This window comes from Myotis nattereri (genome assembly GCF_964212035.1).
Source record: "Myotis nattereri genome assembly, chromosome: 2".
Taxonomy (NCBI): domain Eukaryota; kingdom Metazoa; phylum Chordata; class Mammalia; order Chiroptera; family Vespertilionidae; genus Myotis; species Myotis nattereri.
Genome location: NC_138076.1, coordinates 193,051,421 through 193,073,537, shown reverse-complemented (window position 1 = coordinate 193,073,537; position 22,117 = coordinate 193,051,421). Strand labels below are relative to the sequence as shown.

At 38.5% G+C, this 22,117-nt stretch overlaps 1 protein-coding gene across 1 annotated transcript in view; it reads right to left on the bottom strand.

Moving 5' to 3' along the window:
• The window catches only part of LOC308513989 (pregnancy zone protein-like), a gene marked incomplete at its 5' end in the record, with an annotated part of 48,806 nt that extends 35,380 nt beyond the window's left edge, over nt 1-13,426 (bottom strand). Inside the window, 10 exons of the mRNA XM_081084026.1 lie at nt 329-432; nt 801-921; nt 1,230-1,341; nt 2,920-3,004; nt 3,437-3,605; nt 3,884-3,904; nt 6,234-6,286; nt 6,423-6,582; nt 7,758-7,941; nt 13,341-13,426. Coding sequence (XP_080940152.1) covers nt 329-432; nt 801-921; nt 1,230-1,341; nt 2,920-3,004; nt 3,437-3,605; nt 3,884-3,904; nt 6,234-6,286; nt 6,423-6,582; nt 7,758-7,941; nt 13,341-13,426 — 1,095 coding nt within the window. The remainder of the gene's footprint in view (nt 1-328; nt 433-800; nt 922-1,229; nt 1,342-2,919; nt 3,005-3,436; nt 3,606-3,883; nt 3,905-6,233; nt 6,287-6,422; nt 6,583-7,757; nt 7,942-13,340) is intronic.
• Nucleotides 13,427-22,117: the final 8,691 nt, after the last annotated feature.

Sequence of the window (22,117 nt, the reverse complement as noted above, 5' to 3'; positions counted from 1 at the left end):
GGCTGGATAATGGCAAAAATATATTCATTTATTGTAAAATGGTGGGATAAGGGGCTTGATGTAATAACTAACTTCTATTACATTAAACATCTTTATTAGTTACATATTCAAAAAAGAAACAGTACCTCTGATTCTCTTAATACTGTAGTGTATGTTGATGTATTTTATCAGTGATATTACAAAGGAAACTATCTACTCTGGTTTTGTTCAATGACTTGGGTCATATTAATTATTTGCTAATACTAACTAGGTTTGGATTACATCAGTGTGTCCTTGACCTAGGAACAACTGGACACTTCATTTACCTCTAAATTGCAATACACTCTACCTGACCAAAGAAGGGTATTCCTCTTCGAAAGTGTGAATCCACTTTCACAAACTCGACTCTGGTTACAACGTTTGTGATTTGACTGGTCCCACTTCCAGTGAACTCTATGTCTGAAAAATATAGGTAGGAAAGAGTAAGTATTCTTGGAAGTTACTTTGGCCCTAAAATTTATTTCCACCCTAGCTGGTTTGGCTCAGTAGATAGAGCGTCGGCCTGTGAACTGAAAGGTCCCAGGTTCAATTCCAGTCAAAGGCACGTGCCCAGGTTGTGGATTCGATCCCTAGTAGGGGGCGTGCAAGAGGTAGCCGATCAATGATTCTCTTTCATCGTTGATGTTTCTATCTCTCTCTCCCTCTCTGAAATCAATAAAAATATATTTAAAAAATTCATTTCCTACATTTGTTATGACTTTTATTTTGTTATGGGAAACAAATCAATATTTATTGCTTTACCTCCCAAATTAAGTTAATACTCAAACCTGTTCCCTCTTCTCTAATCGTGGCTTCCACTGTAAGTTCCATTTCATAACCCGCATTCTTAAGTTGGAACGAGTTTGTGTTTACTTGTTGAGTGATGCAGCCATTGCTATTGAGCTGCAAATACAAAAATTGATAAATGTCACACAGATTCAGACCAATAGTCACTAAATCTACTATTTCCTTTCTGGTATCAAGAATTTTTTGGGTTAAACATATTAATCAACCTTTAGGAATTTAATATTCATATTTGATTTACAATCTCAATGATTTGTCATCAAAATGAGAATTTTGTTGACTATTAATAGGGATTTCATCTTTGGTGGTGAATATTTGAAGATCAGCTTATTCTGATGCCTGTTAGTAAAATGGGGTAGCTCAATGGTTGTCAACAATAGTACACAGAGAGAACACTGCATACTAACCTGGTGACTGAATTCCTCACAGAACTCTTTCTTTGGACAATAAAAAGAATGAAATAATTTTCTGCACATGCGCACGGTTGCACGTCCTGGCACAGGTTTCCCATAGGTGTATCTGTCACATAAGAAATAAATCAGGAACTGAAGAAAGGTATCTACATTTTCACTAACAACCCAGGACAGAGTAATTATTTTCTAATAACAACTTTATTATTTTAGACTCATATCAAGTAGGAACATGTCTGGAAAATGTCTCTATAAAGATATTACCCAGTAAGGCATTTGAAACTTTACTTCAATGCACATCCAAATTGCCTCGGGATAATTTTATGTTTTCATTTTTATTATTCTTTTTATTTTGTCATAAAATCAAATCTTGCTCTTTATAACAAATTTAAAAAATCTGTGATGAATAGAATAAAATAAGTAATAAGCAAACATAACACACAGAGATAGATAGATGATAGATAGATAGATAGATAGATAGATAGATAGATAATATAGATAAGAGAGACAGAAAGCCTAAAAAGACCAATCATGGGCCATATAAAGTTTCTTATGTGTGCAATCTATACTTAATTATTTCTCTATATTTTAAATACAAATGGAATAATTGATGTTTTTTTTTGGGGGGGGTCACCAGTTTTGCTTTTCTATTTGCAAATGCCTGCAATATAACTTCAAGTAAAAAATATAATCAGAGCAACCTCTATGAAAAACTATGAAAATTCCTCAAAAAATTATAAATGGAGAGAGATTATTTCAGTGTTTAAAAATGTGTTCCTTTACTGAACCAAGAGGATCTATGCAAAACATTATTCTCTTAAAATATTCTCTTAAAACTGGCCAAAGGAGAGAGTAAATTAATTAATCAATGTACCATGAAGGACCAATAAGGCAAATGCAACAAGTGGGACATTTATAGGCCAATTGACCTATTGTTTTCCATAAGCTAACACCATGGGACAAAAGGAGGGTCTAGATTTTTAAAACTTTGAGCTATTTATAGATTTCCCATGGCTTATTTAAAAATATTAGGAAAAAAACTGTAGGGGGAGGAATCAATGAAACAAATTGGCAATATTTTATAGTGTTTATAATAGGTGACTGTCACAAGTGGTTATATTTTACTATTCTGATTACTTTTATATTCAATCAAAAATTTTCATGGTAGAGAGTTGGTAAAAAAAAAGGAAGTACACATGAGTCATAATAACTAAAAGCAATGTATAAAGACATTTTTAGGAAAATCTGAGAATTTTTAGGAAAATCAAGGATACTTGAGTGTAAACTCAAAATTAGTATTGAATAATCACTTTGTATTTTATTAAATGTGACAATGTCATCATTATTGCATAGAAAAATGTCACTAATTTTTAAAGGTCTATACTGTTGTAGCTGCATGAAAATATCATGATTTCTGTAATTTATCCTGAAATGTTAAAGAAAAAAAAATCAGCAAACATGTTTATTATTTATTAAATCATGATTGTGTCTACATTCCTTGGTGCATTTGAGAAATTTCTACACTCTTTGATGCATTTGAAATATTTAATAATATAAATAAAGAGAGGTCACTGAGATAAACTTTTAAAAGTGCCAAGTAAAATTAATTTATAATTGTGTACTAGCTAAATAATCACTCAAAATTGAGGCAAAATATGAAATTTTAGACAAAAACAATTTAACTCACATTCCACATACTGATATGTCCATTTTTTCATCCAGGATACTGACTATCTTTGGGACTTGAACTTTGACCTCAAACTTGGGAACCACTGTTGATAGAGATAAATAGAAAGAGGGGAGTTGGTAAATAATTAATGGAAATACAAATATTTTCATGCCTATAATATTTTCCACAAAAATAACCTGAAAAGTTACGTTCAGTTTTCCATCTATCAACTTCAAGATGATTAGGTTTAATTCATGCAAAAATCTGACTTGTGACCACAACAGATCTCAGTGATGTTAACAAATGATGATGTTACACTGAATTAAACATTTTGATACTTGATAAAGTGTAACTTGCTACTATAAATCACCAAGCTCTTATAAACTTTTGTGTTCACAGAATAATGATGGCCTTAGAAAGAGATATAGCTGACTCTACTCCAAGTTTAACATGCCTGTGGGAAAATAAAAAAATCTAAGTGAATTCACACTATGAACCAAACAGTTATGATCCTTTCATTTTTCATAATCCATACCAAATTCCTCCACGGTGAAGGGGTGCTGTATATTTCCTCCTGATTCCTTCTCTACCACCACCTTGTAGGAGCCCTGAATCAGCTCTGATGAGAGGGGAAACGCTAACTGTTTGAGGCCACTTTCTAACTTGAGATTCTGCCATTGTCCAATTCGATTCCTTTTTGGGTTCTAGAGGTGAGAAAGGAGCATGGGAATAATTATTTAGTCATGATAGCCCTGGAAAAACACATGACTTTCAGGGTAGTAATTGGCATTGCCTTCAGGAAAGACAAACACAGAAGAAAGGTGAACCACAATAAACCTGACATCCGAGAATAGGAAAATTTAGATCTGAAAGTTTTTTTTTTTTTTTTTTTAACAACAGTTCATCTGTCTGGAATAGTATCAGAATTTCCTCTTCCTTAAATGCACTGACTTCCTTATAAGATATTCTTTCTGATGCTTACCTCAATGTATACCAGTGGAATCTATATGAAAAAATGAAAGAAGAGATGTGATTAGAATTTCACCAAGGCTATGATTTCAGATTTATGATTAAACAGCTTACTAAGGAAAAAGAATGTTTGTAGTAAGATATATCAAAATTTAACTAGAAACATAAAAGAAGTGGAATTTCTTAGAAAAATCAGTAAATAGTTCTAAGAAAAGCATAACATATTTTTACAAAAATCATCATGTTGTCATTTCTTTGAAAAATATTATTGTTGAATGATACTTATTAATATTTACTAAGTTACTAGAGGCCTGGTGCACAAAATCTGTGCACTGGGGGGGGGGGGTGGTGAACCTCAGCCCAGCCTGCACCCTCTCCAATCTGGGACATCCCTCTCACAATCCAGGACTGCTGGCTCCCAACTGCTTGCCTGCCTGCCTACTTGATTGCCCCTAACCACTACTGCCTGCCAGCCTGATCACCCAATAACCGTTCCCCTGCTAGCTTGATCGACACCTATCTGTTCCCCTGCTGGCCTGATTACCCCCAACTGCCCTCCCCTGCAGGCCTGGTTGCCGCCAACTACCCTCCCCTGCAGGCCTGGCCCCCCCAACTGCCCTCACCTGCCCACCTGGCCCCCACAATGGCCCTACCCTGCAGGCCTTGTCACCCACAATTGCCCTCCCCTGCAGGCCTGGTCACCCACAACTACCCTCCCCTGCTGGCCTGGTCACCCCTAACTGCCCTCTCCTGCAGGCCTGGTCCCCCCTAAACCACCCTCCCCTGCAGGCCTGGTTGCCCCCAACTGCCCTCCCTTGCAGACCTGGTCCCCCCCTATTGCCCTTCCCTGCCGGCCATCTTGTGGCCACATGGGGGTGGCCATCTTGTGAGTTTGAGTGATGGTCAATTTGCATACTGGTCATGACTAATTAGCATATCAGGGCTAATTAGCATACCCCTCTCTTATTGTGTTGGCATGATGGTCAATTTGCATACTGGCCATGGCTAATTAGCATATCTGGTCATGACTAATTAGCATATATGGGTTAATTAGCATACCCAGATATGCTAATTAATATTATTCACCAATATTATTTTGGCACTAAAATCCTCCTAGTGAAGACTATGACTATATTATTTACTTACATAAATTAAAAATTGATGTTAATAAAGTTACATGTCATTATGATTTAGACTTAACAGGAAGAAAATTCCCAGAATTATTTGGTTAAAATAAACCAAGAATACTTTTTTTAATTTCAAGATTGTCTAATATCTATCTTTTAAAAATAGCCTTGTTTCTTTGCCTTCATATTGAAAGCTACTTGGAGGAAGGGACACACAATGAACAGAAATGAAGACTTTATTTATAATGAATAGTATATAATGTATGTATAAAAATTATAAAATATGTTATCATATATAATAAAATTATATATTTTACTAGTGACCCAGTGCACAGATTTATGCACATGAAAGGAAATTAATTAGAAGGTGGCCAACAGGGTGGGACTCGGCAAGATGGGCTGGACATGGCCTGGAGCCAATCTCCCACGGTCCCTCACCAGCTGGCTGCACCTGGGGTAGTGTCACGGCTTGAAAGGTGTCTGTGGGGTGAGCAGGGTCCCTCTGGTAGGTGGGATCCCCCGGCTTGGCCTGTGGGAATCGGGCCGAAACCTTGAGGGGTCCCGGAGTGCAAGAGGGCACTCTGCAAAGTTGCTGTCGTAAAGGGTGTGGAATGCAAATGCAAGTGTAAAGTAAACCATATTCGGGCTGACTGAGCCCCAGCAACAACATGACCCATGGCCAAAGGTGGAATCGGGCTCCCTCCTCTCTGGTTTTGAGGTGCATCACCCAAGAACCGCCCCTGCCAAGTCACTGTAGCTCAGCAGCTCCTATGTTGAGCGTCTGCCCCCTCGTGGTCAGTGCATGTCATAGCAACTGGTTGGATGGAGGGAAGGACACTTAACATTTTAGCCTTTTATATATATACATATATTCAGAAGAAGTGAAACTCTTTGGTGCTTTAATTAATTATGAATTCCTTCAGAGTATGGGTATGGGTAATACATAACTTTTTATTGTACCTGTTCATTATACTTAACGTAGTGTTTTGAGAACAATGAATGTAGCTGACTATTTCCAGACTGGTTTATTACTGTTGTAGGAGAAAGAGCTTTCTCATCTCTTACTCCTCAATTATGCCTTGTATGAGACTCTAGATTTGTAGTAAAGCTGCAATCTAGGTTCCAAAAGGAATAGCTTTCACTTCACTTTTCCTGGACCTTCCCATCCCACCTTGGGTGAGTGCTCTCATCCCACCAACCACCACCCACCCAAACTAGAGATATTGAGATACTTACCCGTTCATTTAGGGGGTGAAAATTTTCATCCACAGAGACAATGCGGAATTTTACTGAAAAAGAAATTTTCTGGTAAGTCTCAGACACGATAAAGCCAGTAATTTAGGTAATAACACAGAAGACTAAGAGATCAAGATAATGGTGACTTTGTCAGGAAACCTGCTGAGGAGGTGGAATTTCCCTACATACCTGTCTGTCCTGGTTTATAGATGGGTTTGTCTGTCTGGACAAAGACAAGACTTTGATCGTTCTTTACCAGTACTCTGCTCCTCTTCCTGAAGTCTTGTGTTTGTCCCTTTATGTGGACAGTGAAGAAAGCCACCTCTGAAGAGGGTGAGATTCTTGGGAGCTAAAGAACAAAGATACCACTGAGGAACAGCACAGTCTTCTCTCTTTGACTCCTTCAACCATTACTATTTTCTGTCTCTCATTCAGCTTCAGAAAGGGTGCGGTAAGTATGAATATTTCTCCAGGTATAAGACTGAAGATATTAATATAAGATATAGGGGAACTATATTAGTAAGAACAGCCATCAGTGGGACCCAAGTTCCCAGATAGCTCATCTGGAACTCTATTTGTTAAATTACTCTTTTTAACAGAGTATATGTTTTCTGAAGGAATGGAGAGAAGCATCTCTGAGAAAGTATGGGAGACGATAAGAGCTAAGTATTCCAAGTTGAGCATCCTCACAGAGGTACTGGGTACTTTCTTGGAGTACTTTGAACCATTTACATATTCCAAGGACAAAGACACGTAATATCCCACTGTGAGAGAAAACTTCTGCTGCACACTGTCCTTTTATGAGGTATTTGTACAATCTGTTTCTAGGCATTGTCCAACTCTGGCCTGAAGAGATGGTTATATAACAAAGCTAGAAAGAACCTATAAATCATACAATTTCTGTGGCTAATACATTTACTTTTTACCAGAGGCCTGGTGCATGAAATTTGTGCAGGGGGTGGGGGCGGGTTGTCCCTCAGCCTGGCCTGCACCCTCTCCAATCTGGGATCCCTCTCGCAATCTAAGACCACTGGCTTCTAACCACCCACCTGCCTGCCTGCCTAATGCCCCCAACTGTCCTCCCCTGCTGGCCTGGTCTCCCCCAACTGCCCTCCCCTGGTTGCCCCCAATGGCCCTCTCCTGCTGGCCTGGTCACCCCTAACCCCCTGTCAGCCTAATCTTGCCCCTAACTGTCTCTGCCTCGGCCCCCACCACCAGGGCTTTGTCTGGAAGGAAGTTGGACGTCCGGAAGATGGCTAGTTGACCTGGTCTAATTAGCATATTACCCTTTTATTAGTATAGATTTTTTAGGAAGTACATTGAACTTTGGCAAGTAGAAAAATATTTCCCCCTTACCCTGGTGAAAAAATTCATGCTTTGTTCCTCAATAGCTAAAAATTCATCGCCTTGGTTCTTTCTGAAATCCTCACTAACATTTGAAAGTCATTCTTTGGGATTGAACACTAGTTCTCCATTACCATGGAGATATAATGTATCAAATAGGGACGGGCAGCTAGTACTCACCGTGAAGGAGACACAGCGGAATAAGTCCTTCTCTGCCACCAGGTCAGTGAAGAGTCTCCTGTTCTCCCTGGGAGACTCCAGAGAAGCACTTACAGTCACTGTCTCATTCAGGTGGCTTAGAAGGAGGCAGCCTTTCTCAGGGGTCCCAGTGTGAAGCAGAGAGGGGACGAGCACCATATACTGTCTGGGAAGGGAAGAAGACTAAATCAGAGAAAAACCAGAGGATAGCAAGTATTTTCAACCATCATTGTGTTTTCCATAATAATATGTACTTATTGCTACAATCAGTTCTATACTGTCTCCTCCATCTTATTTGCATAAGAATGATACCTTTTACTCATTAGTAGTGCCTCATAAGTTGACTTTGAAGATATTTCAATTTTATAGGAATTCTTTGTTTTAAAGAGCCTAAATATATAAATTCTTGAATATAGACTCATAAAAGTATACATATATAATAAATTGTGGGTGATTACTCACTTTATAAAACAGTTTACATTAAAATTTGTCTAAGTAAACATCACTTGTGCATGAACACCATGACTGAATTTACACAAATTCAACTGAAAGAACTTCAGGGAACATAGATCTATTACATAAAATAATACATAAAAATGTAAATCCTCAAAATTTTAATGATTCCATGCTTGTAGGATTAAGTCATTTATTTATAGAGTACCATTGAAATTAAGAAAAACAGAATGATTTTTATATTGTTTTATTGCCCTTTCCCTTCTACCACCAACATGAGCATTTATCCTTAAAAAAAATACCATGGGCATTTGACATAGGAAACGCAATTTTATTACTTTACAAAGTCAATAGGTAGGAGACTGGGAATAGGTAATAATAGGTAATAATATAGACAGATTAGTTGTTGAATCTGGAGGCCAATTGAAGTCTCCACGTGGTCTGCTCCGGAGGAGCAATCTTTCTGTATATGTTTTAAATTTTTTCTTGGCAAATTTATGTGCCACACATCTTTAGAGCCATTCTTAAATCATTAAAATCTATCTCAAATTATTTATTGCATAAGTGCTAATGTTTTGTTATAAAGCAGAGAGGCTCAAAGCAGTTAGACTACCCAGGGTCATTCAGACGGTACCTCTCAGCTAATCCCTTTCTTGCATTTGGATGTCTTTGATCTACTGAACATTTGCTCTTTTAAAGATGCAATAGCCTTAAAAAAAAAAAAAGATGCAATAGCCTTCCACCAGGCTTACTGCATCAGTAGCATCAAAAACAACCATATGGGAGCAGGCAGTGGCAGTGCCCATTTGTACACATCTTTCTCCTGTTCTAAATTGTGTCTTGAGCTCTTTCTATCCAATTCAAAAGAACGAATTAGGGGCAAATGTCTAGGCCAAGCATGTGAAACTCAAAGCCTAACACGGGCCAAATAAACAAGGTTTAAGTTTATGTGGGCCACAAAAAAACAAAAGCTTCAATTTTCATAGAAACATAGGTTTATTTCGATAGAGACATGCTGAATGCAAAGGGCTGAAATAAATGAGTAATCATTAACATAAAATAATAGAATATTTTAATAAAAATTATTATTTTTTCTTGAACATTAATTTACCAGATACTAAATAACTGCACAAATTAATAAGCATAATGCAAATAAACCTAGTTTTCTTGTTCTCCAAAAGCAAAATATTTCCTGTTGCTCATACCAAACAAGTCAGTACAAGACTAATGATGTGGCAATCGGCTGCTAAAATACTCACTGCTGGTATTAGTGGAGAGAAATGGTGTGCCTGCGCATAAGGTGTGTAAGGGAAATGAATGCAACACGATTATAGTAATCAGTCATTAGTGAACGTTGTAGTTCATTATTAAAAGTTATGTATAACAGGATATTGTAAAAATTAAGTTATGAAATTTTTATTAAAATGATTTTTACATACTGTTATATTGGCTGGTCTGTAAAAATATTCATTGTGGGCCAGTTTGACATGCTTGTTCTAGGCTGATCAGATTGACATATTTCTCTGAAAATTTTATTATTTACCCCAAACGTCTAGTTAAATTCATCATTTGTTAGCAACTCCAGACTATGGTTAGGAAGCAGAAGATAACAAATTTTATCTGAGTGGCCCATATATTGGTCTATTACCTTATCTCCTCCTTCTCCCTAAATTGAATTGTAATATTATTTTCTGGACTCTGCTTACAGAAAAGACTTGAAGACTAAAGTCATGCCTACTATAATCCATCATTTCCAAAGGCTTTACTTTCTCTCTATATTTTAAAAACACTTTATTGAGGTATGATTAACACACAAAAAGCTGAACATATTTAGTATGTACTATTTCATTAGTATGTAGTTAGGTATATAACTGTGAAGTCATCAGAACAATCTTTGCTATAAACATATACATCATTTCCAAAAGTTTCCCTCCTCTTCAATTATTATTATTATTATTGTTATTATTATAACTAGAGGCCCGGTGCACAAAAATTTGTGCACTCGGAGGGGAGGGGGGGGGGGTCCCTCAGCCTGGCCTGTGCCCTCTCGCAGTCTGGGACCCCTCAGGAGATAACGACCTGCTGGCTTAGGCCTGCTCCTGGGTGGCAGAGGGCAGGCCCAATCCCAAGGTACAGCCCCTGGTTGGGCTCAGAGCAGGGCCTATTGGGAGTTGGGGCGCCGCCCCCTGTCATGCTGATCCTGGTGCCGGGAGGCCTCACAGCTCTGCTGATCCAGGTGCTGGGAGGCATATTACCCTTTTACTATATAGAATAGAGGCCTGGTGCACGGGTGGGGGCCAGCTTGTTTGCCCTGAAGGGTGTCCTGGATCAGGGTGGGGGTCCCCATTGGGGTGCCTGGCCAGCCTGGATGAAGGGATGATGGCTGTTTGCAGCTGGTCACACACCCTTCAGGGTGGGGGTCCCCACTGGGGTGCCTGGCCAGTCTGGGTGAGGGGCTGAAGGCTGTTTTCAGGCTGGCGGGTGACTGAAGCTCCCAACTGCTCCTTTTTTTCTGTTTTTTTTTTATTTTATTTTAATTCTGGGCCAGCTTTAGCTCTGAGGCTTGGCTTCAGATCTTAGGCCTCAGTTGCTGAAAGCAGGTATCTGGTTTGTTTGCGTTCTATAATCAAAACACTGTTTTAACTCCAGCTCTGAGATCCCGGCTGGCTGAAAGCAGGTTTCTAGGGTTTTGTTTAGATTCTATATTTGTAACAATGTTTCAAACTGCAAGCTCAGAGGCCGGCAGTGGCAGGTGGGGAACGTTGGAATCCTCCGTCACTGAAGCAAGCAAGCTTCATGTTCGCTTCAAGCTGCCTGGCTGCCGGCCGCCATCTTGGCTGGCAGTTAATTTGCATATCACCCTGATTAGCCAATGGGAAGGGTATCGGATGTACAGCTAATTACCATGTTTCTCTTTTATTAGATAGGATGGGAACACAATGTAAGATCTACTCTCTTAGCAATTTTTAGGTATGCAGTGCAGTATTAATTATAGGCTCTATAAAAAATTATCATTTTTTACCCACATCTACTTTTTCTTCCTAGTTTTTTGATATTAATAGAAAAGACATCATCAGTCTATTATAATTTTATTCCATATACTACTTTTATTTTTAGCCAAATTGAGATCACAATTTAAAAAATTCATTCCATACATATTTGATATTTCAAGCAACTATTTCACAAAGGTTTGGTTAGCATTTCTTCAACAAATATTGAAATTGGAACCCATCAAGGTTGAGTAAATTCCCCGATATTTCACTCGTACTGAGCAAATAAAACATTATAATGTATTACTTAATCATGAATGTTTGCATTTTAAATATTTGCCTTGGTAGGGGTGATTAAATTTTGCACATATTAAACTGGTGACTTCATTTTTTAGTGTCCCCACCCCCCTACCCTCTTCAACCTCCACCTCCCTGCCCCCGCCATCACCACACTGTTGTCCATGTCCATTTGTTCTTTTAACCGTATCTTTTTCATCTTCCTCTGTAACCTCTATCTCTCTAGGCAATAGCTCTTATTTATCACATCTAGGGCTAATGAGGGATGGTTAAGGTGAATTTCGCTATATAGTGAGGAGAAAATACCTCTTCTGTTATGACAACTAGGCCATGAAACTTGTTCTTTGTTAAATGGCGGGAAAGATATAAAGTAATGGTTTTCAATAGGCAGAATAGTTCTCTGTTGTGTTGGACTGAAAACACAGATTGCTTAACATTTCTACCCCAATAAATGCCACTTGCTTCTTCTATTTAGACTGTACTCAGAAAACAGAACAGCCCTCACATATTTCCAAAAGCTCTCTGATTGGAATGCAATAATGCAATGCATGACGGTACCATCCACAGTTTTGTAAATGAGGTAGAAGAATAATGAGAAATATGCCCCTACTGGTTACTGGGAAATTATGCACTGAAGAAGCCTGAAGAAGGTAGGAACTTGAGCTCGTCAGAGTTCTGATTTTTTACTTCTGTACATTGGCCTGGAGAGGATCAACTGTCTTAAGTGGGTAAAAGTAACACTCAGGGCGGAAGATCCCTTCATCTCTCTCCCCATTTGGTGCTCTGGAGGCTGCTCTGTACCAATCTGGGATGTAGCTACATCAGAGTTATCTAGGAGTACAGTGTGGGTAGGCAAGGGAGGGTTAGAAGTTGAACTTTCCAGGATCCTTCAGTTGCCTATATGTTGTTATTGGACCCAAGGATTTCATAGCTCTCCAGAAGGAATGTAAAGGCAGCTGGCTGAGGCCAGTGAGACCAGAGGCCTCAAATGGGTTACTAGCAAAGGTGATCCTGCAGCACAGGCTGTGCTGGAACAACAGCCATAGAACAGGAGGCAGAATGATGTCGAACGTTGGGAGTTCTACGTGATAAGAAAGAGCTGAAGTGAATCAGAGTCAGCTAGAGAGAACTTCTGGGACTTCTTGATAAAGGGACCAAACTGAGAGAAACTAGTTGGCTACAGACTCAAATGATGAATGTTAGCAGGTAAGGATAAACCAGATTGATATTGGCTAAGAAGACAAAGAACTCAGAGACCAAGGGCCCTGCCCCTTCTTCTCCACCAGTAAGTAAGAGCGATCACATTCTTCTGGACACTGCCTTGGAGAGGATCTGAGAGGTGGGAGAGAAGACTTACAGTTTTTGGATTTCACCAACTTTATAACTGAAGAGAGTTAAAATTACCTTCCCCCTGCATTGACCATTTACTGAGCGTTCTTGATGAAGAGTCAATAAGTTATTGAAAAATAAAGGAACTATATTTTCTCTATGCCTGTGATCTACAATGTGAGCTAAATTACAACCCACTATACACTTTAAATATTTTTATAGTTAATGCTTTCTATCCAAAAGAATGAGTCTGTGGAGTCTCAGGTTTTAGTTTATAATGAAAACATGCCTCCTAGTGATGACATTGTGTAGATGACGATTATTTTAAGAGTACAGAATAAACAAAAGGAAAAATATATTAACCATTTATGATTCCTCTGCTATGATTAGAGGATATTTTAAGGAATGGGAAGGTAGCATTTAATAGGAAAGACAAAGCAAAGCTATAAAGGAGAGACTAAAAGAACAGACTTGAGGAAAAGACTTTGAGACTTACGGTTCTGCAGAGTTTGAGGCATTGGTAGAAAACAGGACAAGGAGAAATAGTGTGAAACCTGAATGAGGAAGTCTGTCTTTCCCCATCACGAGGGAAAAATCTCAGGGCCGTATTGTGCCTCACTTCCTGTCTTCAGCCTGGTCAAATTTACCAGGCTTTATATGGCGGCTATTTTGCAAGGCCACTATAAAGATTTCAAATAGATCTCAGAATTGGACACAGATTTCCAAAGAGGGTGGTTGCTCTAGTGATTGCCTCATTACTATCAAGGCTGATTATTTGTTTTCCAATGGAAAAAAGAGAGTAGTTGTTTGTGTGTTTTTTTTAAATGCCTGGTTCTTTTTTTCTTTTCCTTTTTTTTTCTTTTCATAGTGTGAAATAGAAAAGTAAAAGAAAAAAGCTGGATGGTGGTAGAATAGGTCTGCAGGAAGTGTTTTTTCCCCTTTACTTATAACATTGAATCTGAAAAACATACACCACACAATACAACTTTTCCCATAGCTGGAAATGTTAAACAACTTTTTATTTAAATGTAATTAACACAACAAAAAAGTCACCATTTTAAAGTGTACAGTTAGGTTATTTTTAATATTTTCACAGTGTTATATAACCACCATCACTATCTAATTATTTGTGTCTGGTTTCTTTCACTTAGCATTATATCTTTAAGGTTCACCTATGTTGTTGAATGTATCAGTATTTCTTTATATGGGTGGCAATTATTTCATAGTATGAATGTACCATATTTTGTTTATTCATCAATTGATAAAACATTTGAGTTGTTTTAACTTTTTTGTTATGATGAATAATTCTGCTATGAACAGTTGCGTAAAACTTTTTGTGTGAATATGTTTTCAATTTTCTTGGGTACAGAAATAGGAGTGGAATTGCTGGGTCACATGGGAACACTTTTTTAGAATAGATTTTTATTATTGATGTCAGAGAGGAAAGGAGAGGGATGAGGAACATCAATGATGAGAAAGAATCATTAATCAGCCCCACGCTGGGGATTGAGCCTGCAACCTGGGCACGTGCCCTGACCGGGAATCGAACCATGACCTCCTGGTTCATAGGTCAATGCTCAACCACTGATCTGTGCCAGCCAAACTCATGTGGGAACTCTAGTTTAAAATATTGAGTACCTGCTAAACTGTTTTCCCCAGAAGCTGCAGATCTTTTACATTGCCACCTGTAATATTTGGGGCTTCTATTTTATCGATCAGCTGCCTCCTGCACACGCTCCACTGGGGATGTGCCCACAACCAAGGTACATGCCCTTGACTGGAATCGAACCTGGGACCTTTCAGTCTGCAGGCCGACGCTCTATCCACTGAGCCAAACCGGTTAGGGCTCGTATATCTTCTTTAGAGAGGTTTCTGTCCAATTCGTTCACCATATTTTAATTCAGTTGTTTGTTTTCTTATTGTTGAGTTGTAAGAGCTTTTTATATGTTCTATGTGCTAGATATATATTAGATATATGGTTTGCAAATAATCTCTCATTATGTGGCTTGTTTTTCTCTATTGATAGTATTCTTTGATGCACAAACTTTTTAAATTTTGATAAAGTAAAAGTTTTACCCATGAACCCTCAATTTTATTCTATTGATCTATATGTTTACCCTTTTGCCAGTGCCGTGCTCTCTATTACTGTAGTTTTGTAGGAAGTTTTGAAATAAAGAAGTGTAAGTCTTCTTTATTTGTCCTGCTTTTTCAATATTGTTTTGGCCATTCTCAGCACCTTGCAACTCCAAATGAATTTTAAGATGAATTTGTCCATTTTTAAAAGAAAAGATGAAATAAGTTGTAAGATTTTTTAAGTGTAAACCAATATTACATATAAAAGCTTCTGGACAGAAGTGAGTTATGTGGTCTTAGTAGTTGCTCAGTACTGAAGTCTCAAGATTTGCAGACAAACTCAAGGAGCTAAATAGCTAATTAACCCTCCTATGCACCTATGGAAATAATTAGTCCAAACCTAATTAGAAAACCATCTTCTCTTTTAAAATATCAAGAATAATCTTTGGAGAGAATACTATTGTGAATATGTTTTCAACTTTTTTGGGTATATAAGTTTTCTGAGAGAAGACTGTCAGAAAAATTATCAGGAACTTAGAAAAAAGGCAAAAGAATTGGAGCACTTTCTTTTAATTAATCCAACTTTGGGGCAAGGACCACTTAAGGAGTATCTGAGAATAGACTTAGTTCATTTAATTACTTACTACAAATGAAAGTTTCCAGACTAAATGAAGTTACTTTTGATTTTTGTCAGAAACATATGCAAATAAAAATAATTTCTGTCCAGTGGAACAGATAACCCCAAAGATTTTATAGCATATTTTATGTTATTTAATTTTACACTTAACCCATCATTCTTATCCTAACAGTTTTTTTGGCTGCTCTTTGAAATGGTTATTTCATTAATTAATAGGTTAAATTAAATTTTTTTTGATGTGTGTTCATTTTAAGTTTGCCTGGCAATATAAATTTTCACACATATATGAACCTAGCACAGTTAATACTATCCATCTTTGAGTCCCACTATGAACTACTCAATATTTTATAGAAAAAGTGATCTTTAGCCCCGGCTGGATAGCTCAGTTGGTTAGAGTGTTGTCCTGATATGCCAAGGTTGTGGGTTTGATCTCTGATCAAGGCACATCAGGAAGCAACCAATGAATGCATAAATAAGTGGAACAACAAAATGATCTCTGTCTCTCTCTTTCTCCCTCCCCCCTCTCTCCCTTCCTCTTTCTATCTAAAATCATAAAAACTGATCTTTTACTCTAAAATATTTGATAAAGACATTCCCTTTTGTTTCCCCCCCTTTTTTTTTTTAATGCCTGGTACAAAGAGGAAATTTGTTTTTACCTTCAGCTGCTCAGTTCCAATGAATAGATAATTTGGGGGCCAAGTGTTACTCAAGTGTAATGATGATGAAAGTATTTTGCATGGCTTTTATATTAACAGACTTTGAGCATCAACGGTCATTTACTGGACTTGACAAGTTTCATTTTTATCAGATCAAGTACACTTTACATTGGCACAGATTTTCTCAGGCAAAAATTTGTTCAACAATACCTGGAATCCTTGCAGAACTTTTGCCTTTGGTGCCTTAAATGTTCTTAATTTTAATGTCATTTTGTTAATTCTGATTCTTAAATTCTAAAAGAAAAATAACTGAGAATATTAAATAAAAATCATAAAGAAATTCTCACATTTCCTTTTATTTTTAAAATGACGAAGAAGAATGGTCTTCAATAATACTTCTACTTTATATTAAAGACCATTCACACATTTCTTGAGGGCATGTACAAGATGGATTAAACTCTACAAATCAACCTTTTCACCCAAACATGCATTGAAGTCCAACAGCAGTAATGACTCATGGATTTTTAAATTTTATTATGAATTATTCCATTTTTCTTATAACCACAGGAGAAATGAACAAGAAAACTCTCCCTAGAGAATTTTGACAACAAGAAGAGTTTCATTTGTTTTTTTGAGAAAAGCTATAAGGATGGCTGAGGGCTAGAAGTGAAAAATGGACCCATATCTCAGATGATATTTGTTTGTTTGTTTGTTTGTTTTTAGTTATGGGACAAGACATTTTCATTATTGAATAAAACAGTGAAAAAATTTCATTGCTTTCTCTTTCCTTCGCCCAATCCCTTGGGACCTTCTCATTTATTTGTTCTGATTTAAAAGACAAAGAAGAATGAAATAAGTAAATTGGGCCAATGAATGAAAACATGTTATTTTAATTGGGTATTATAGTAGTTGTCGTAACAAACTGGATGGCTTAAAACAAGGGAATTATTTTTTCATAGTTCCGGAGGCCACAGGTCAGAAATCAAGGTATTGACAGAGGTGCTCGCAGAATCATTGTTCCTATGCTGGGATGTCCCTGGTCGCAGAGCTGACTGGCAGCCATTTCTGTTTTCTCCACCCTGGTGATTCCCTAAGATCCCACCTCATTCAATTTACAACCCAACCCAAGGGGTTTTGCATATGAATGGTCTGTTCTTGTTGCAGCTGGGTTAGGGATCCCCAAACCTATTAATAAAAGGCCCAAAGACCCAGCACCAGCACCAGACTGCCTTGCTTCACAGCTGGGTCTCATCTTGGCATTTCCAAACCCGATACAAAGACGAGGAATCTGTAGATCTCTCTGTAGTTCCTGCTGGGTGGCCTCAGGCAGTGGCTGACTTTGCACCTCCCTGGAGACCCAAGAGCCAGTGTACCAGTGGTCAGTGTCAGACCATACCAGATTACAACTCTACATATCCATAACCGACACACTCAAGAGGCAGACTCAGTGAGCACCAAAGCCCCACTGAAGCAAGTCCTGCTCCACAGGGGTGCCTCCTGCATAGAAGCTCTCCCACTGTAGTCACAGCTGGTCCTCAGAGCCAATTGGCCTGGAGGTCAATTCCTCCCAGTGACACCAGTAGCAATCAAGTCTCAACTACAACAAAATTGTGCTCACAGCCCACAGAGGGGTGCAACTAGAACTCCCAGCTCAGGTGACTGGGGAGGCTGAGCCACTGGGCCCTATAGCATACCTACTACACAAGGCCACTCTACCAACTCAAGGAGACATAGCAGCTCTACCCAATACATGGAAACAAATACAGGGAAGTAGCCAAAATGCAGAGGCAAAGAAACTTGTCACAAATGAAAGAAATGGAGGAAAGCAAACTACTGGATATTTAGTTCAAAACCACAGTTATAAGGTTATTCAATAATATTCTAGAAACCTCCAAAAAAATGGAAAAGGACTAGTCAGAAATTAAGCATACACTAATTGAAACAAAGAATATTATACAGGGATTCAACACTGGAGTAGATGTTCCCAAGAATCAAATCAATGATTTGAAATATGAGGAAGCAAAAAACACCCAACCAGAAGAGCAAAAAGAAAAAGAACCCAAAATTATAAAGATAGTATAAGGAGCTTCTGGAACAACTTCAAATGTACCAACATTTGCATTACAGGGGTGCCAGAAGAAGAGATAAAGCAAGATATTGAAAACCTGTTTGAAGAAATAATGACAGAAAACTTCCCTATCTGGTGAAAGAAATAGACTTACAAGTCCAGGAAGCGCAGAGAGTCCCAAACAAGAGGAACCCACAGAGGACTACACCAAGACACATCATAATTAAAATTCCAATGGCTAAAGGCAAAGAGAGAGTCTTAAAAGCAGCAAGAGAAAAGCAGTTAGTTACCTACAAGGGAATGCCCATATGACTGTCAGCTGATTTCTCAACAGAAACTATGCAGGCCAGAAGGAAGTGGAAAAAAATATTCAAAGTGATGAATAGCAAGGACCAACAACCAAGATTACTCTACCCAGCAAAGCTATCATTTAAAATTGAAGGTCAGCCGAAACCGGTTTGGCTCAGTGGATAGAGCGTCGGCCTGCGGACTGAGGGGTCCCAGGTTCGATTCTAGTCAAGGGCATGTACCTGGGTTGCGGGCACATCCCCAGTGGGAGATGTGCAGGAGGCAGCTGATCGATGTTTCTCTCTCATCGATGTTTCTAACTCTCTATCTCTCTCCCTTCTCTCTGTAAAAAAATCAATATAATATATTAAAAAAAAAATTGAAGGTCAGATAAAGAGCTTCACAGACAAGAAAAAGCTAAAGGAGTTAATCACCACCAAAACCAGTATTATATGAACTTTTGAAGAATATTCTTTAAGAAGAGGAAAAAGAAGAAGAAGGTCAAAATTATGAACAATAAAATGGCAATAAATACATATCTATAACAATTAAATCTAAAAATCAAAATAAATGAATAAGTAATCTAATGAACAGAATAAACTGGTGAATAAAATAAAATCAGAGGCATGGAAATAAAACAGACTGATGATCCTCAGAGGGAAGGGGTTTTGGGGAGCAGGAAGAGATTAAATAAAGATCTTATATGCAAATGTGCATTATCTATGGATACAGACAATAGGGTGGCGAAGGCCTGGGGCAGGGCGGAACTGGGTGGAGGGGAGTAATAAGGAGGAAAAAGAGGGTCATTTATAATAATCTCAACAATAAAGATAATAATAAAAAAAGACACAGGTTTGGGCCTGGCCAGTGTAGCTCAGTGGTTGAGTGTCAACCTGTGAATCAGGAGGTCATGGTTTGATTCCCTGTCAGGGCACATGCCTGGGTTGTGGGCTTGATCCCCTGTGGGGACTGTGCAGGAGACAGCCAAACAATGACTCTCTCTCATCATTGACTAGAGGCCCGATGCATGAAGATTCATGCAAGAATGGGCCTTCCTTCTCCTGGCTGCCCGCACCGCCTTTGCTCTGGTCAGAGCCGCCTTTCTGCCTTCACTCTGGCCCAGAGCCCCTTTCCACCTTCCCACACTGCCCAGAGGCCCAGAGTGGCTGGGGGAGTGTGGAACTCCTGTGTTCTGCCACGCCCCCTGGCTGCTTGGTGCCTGCACACATGTGCGCTGCCCACAGGCCTGCCATTTTTGTTGGGTTAATTTGCATATTCACTCCTGATTGGCTGTGGGGCATCACAAAGGTACATATAATTTACATATTTGTCTATTACTAGTGTAGATGTTTTTATCTCTCCCTCTCTGAAATCAATAAAAATATATTTTAGAAAAAGACAAAAAAAGGACACAGATTTGGTTTTTAAAAAGATTTGAGTCTATAAATTAGAGTCCCTTTTGAAATGGAAAAAGACACAATTATAAGCACAGAGAATGGCTTCAAAACCTAATTCATGATGTCATTATAATTAGAGCTCTTGAATTGACATAAGTGAAGTAAAAGTATTAAGTAATCACCAGTCCAGCAAATCTTTGCTGAGAAAGTAAAGGAAGGTCCCATGTGTCTTTCTGTTTATTACATACTTGTATGATAGTAGAAGGTGGGCTGTATAGAGTTAACAATATCTGAATTGGCTACATAATTCATGTTACCTAGAGAATTTGTTTTTGGTTAATGATAATTATTCTTATTATCATCATAACATAACATAACATAACACAACACAACATAACATAACATAACATAACATAACATAACATAACATACCATAACATAACATAACAAACATGACATATATGATGTGGCATGATAGATATAAATTCAATCGGTCCTCTTCCTTCTCCACTGGTGATTTTTGGAAGTAAATTTTGCAGAAGCAGCTCTTACCTTCTTTCACAGCCTCTTTGTCCAGTGATTGAAGCAGCTCACTTCGCTTGGCCTGGTTTCCTGCTAGGGCAAAGGCATAGGCCAATAATGCCTTGGTGTAGACAAGACTTCCTTGGGCTTCTGAAGTGGATGCCCATGCCCTTTCCAAGCAGAATAGAGCATGGCGGATTACTGGGTGCTATAAAGAAGATGAAAGGAGATCTTAACACCTTCTGTTTCCTGTTCTAAGGCTTGTGGCCAATCACTTATCTGGCCCCTGGGTAAATCTGGCAACAAAACTACTGGTCCGCAATGTGTTAAGATAGCAGGACCAGGTTAATGCACTGTCTCCAGGCTAATTCCTGATTAAAAGCCCCAACGTGCCTGTACAACCTCATAGATCAAACCAGAGAATAATTTCCTCTACAGCTTCCAAAAGGATGTAGTCCTTTATGTTCCAGAGAAATATACCAAATTTAAATAACACAAAAAACTGCAACTCATTTCTTTAGAGTCTCATGACTTTTTTTCTTACATTTGTGAGAGGCAGGTACAGGGAATGTGCTAGCACATACAGTGACAGGCAGTGGCATCTCCAGCAGAGCAATGGTGATGTAGGCAGAGAGCGTCACCTCATCATCTACTCCACCCTGTAAGGATCAGAGGCAGAGATACTAAAACACTCCAATATTCATCAGCCAGGGTTGGCTAAGTCTATATTTCTCTGTGGGCATCTTAACTAAAAAGCATCTTTTCTTGAGTAGTAGTATTGATTTTCCTCTTTCTTCCTCCACCCTAAAATTCTTGAATCTGTCCCAAATCCCTTTCCCTCACTTTTAGTAATATATTGTTGTTGTTGTTTTCTCCACACTATTTTCATTCAATAAAAAAATGGCTACTTAATTGCTAGATATCAGATGCTTTAGAGTCTACCATCCTCTCTCAAAGCTATGCCACCAGGACTTGAGGAAATCAATAGGAGCATCATTGCTCTGACATATCACCATCTTTAGGAATCGGAAACATGTTAAAGGTATCACCTTAATAGCATTGTTTAGCAGTGATCCAGAGCGCTGGAAACAGCCATTTTCCTTTTGCTTCTGTGAGAGCCAGGTGAGGGAATTCGTGATGTGTGAGTCCTCCACAAAGATGTGTGACCGGGCTTGAGAAAAGGCCTTAAGCACAAATGCAGTGAGCCTGTCCAGCAAAGAAGAAATTGAGACATGAGGACAAGCTCACTTTGTGCACTGCCTCCAGACACTGATGTTCATAATTCAGTGAAGGAAATTACTGGGGGGAACAGGTGGGAAAATGATACTAGAATACTGAATATTCTCTTCTTTGCCCAACAAATAGCCGAGTCTCTTTTGTAATTCTGTCAATTTTATTGATTTCTCCAGAGTTTATACTTTTCACTTTTTTTCCTCACGAAGTGTTTGTTGCAGCCTTCAAGACTTCCCACTACCAAAAATTCCATTTTCTTTTTTTAAAATATATTTTTATTGATTTCAGAGAGGAAGGGAGAGGGAGAAAGAGGTAGAAACATCAAGGATGAGAGAAAATCATTGATTGGCTGTGTCCTGCACACCCCACACTGGGGATTGAGACCACAACCTGGGCATG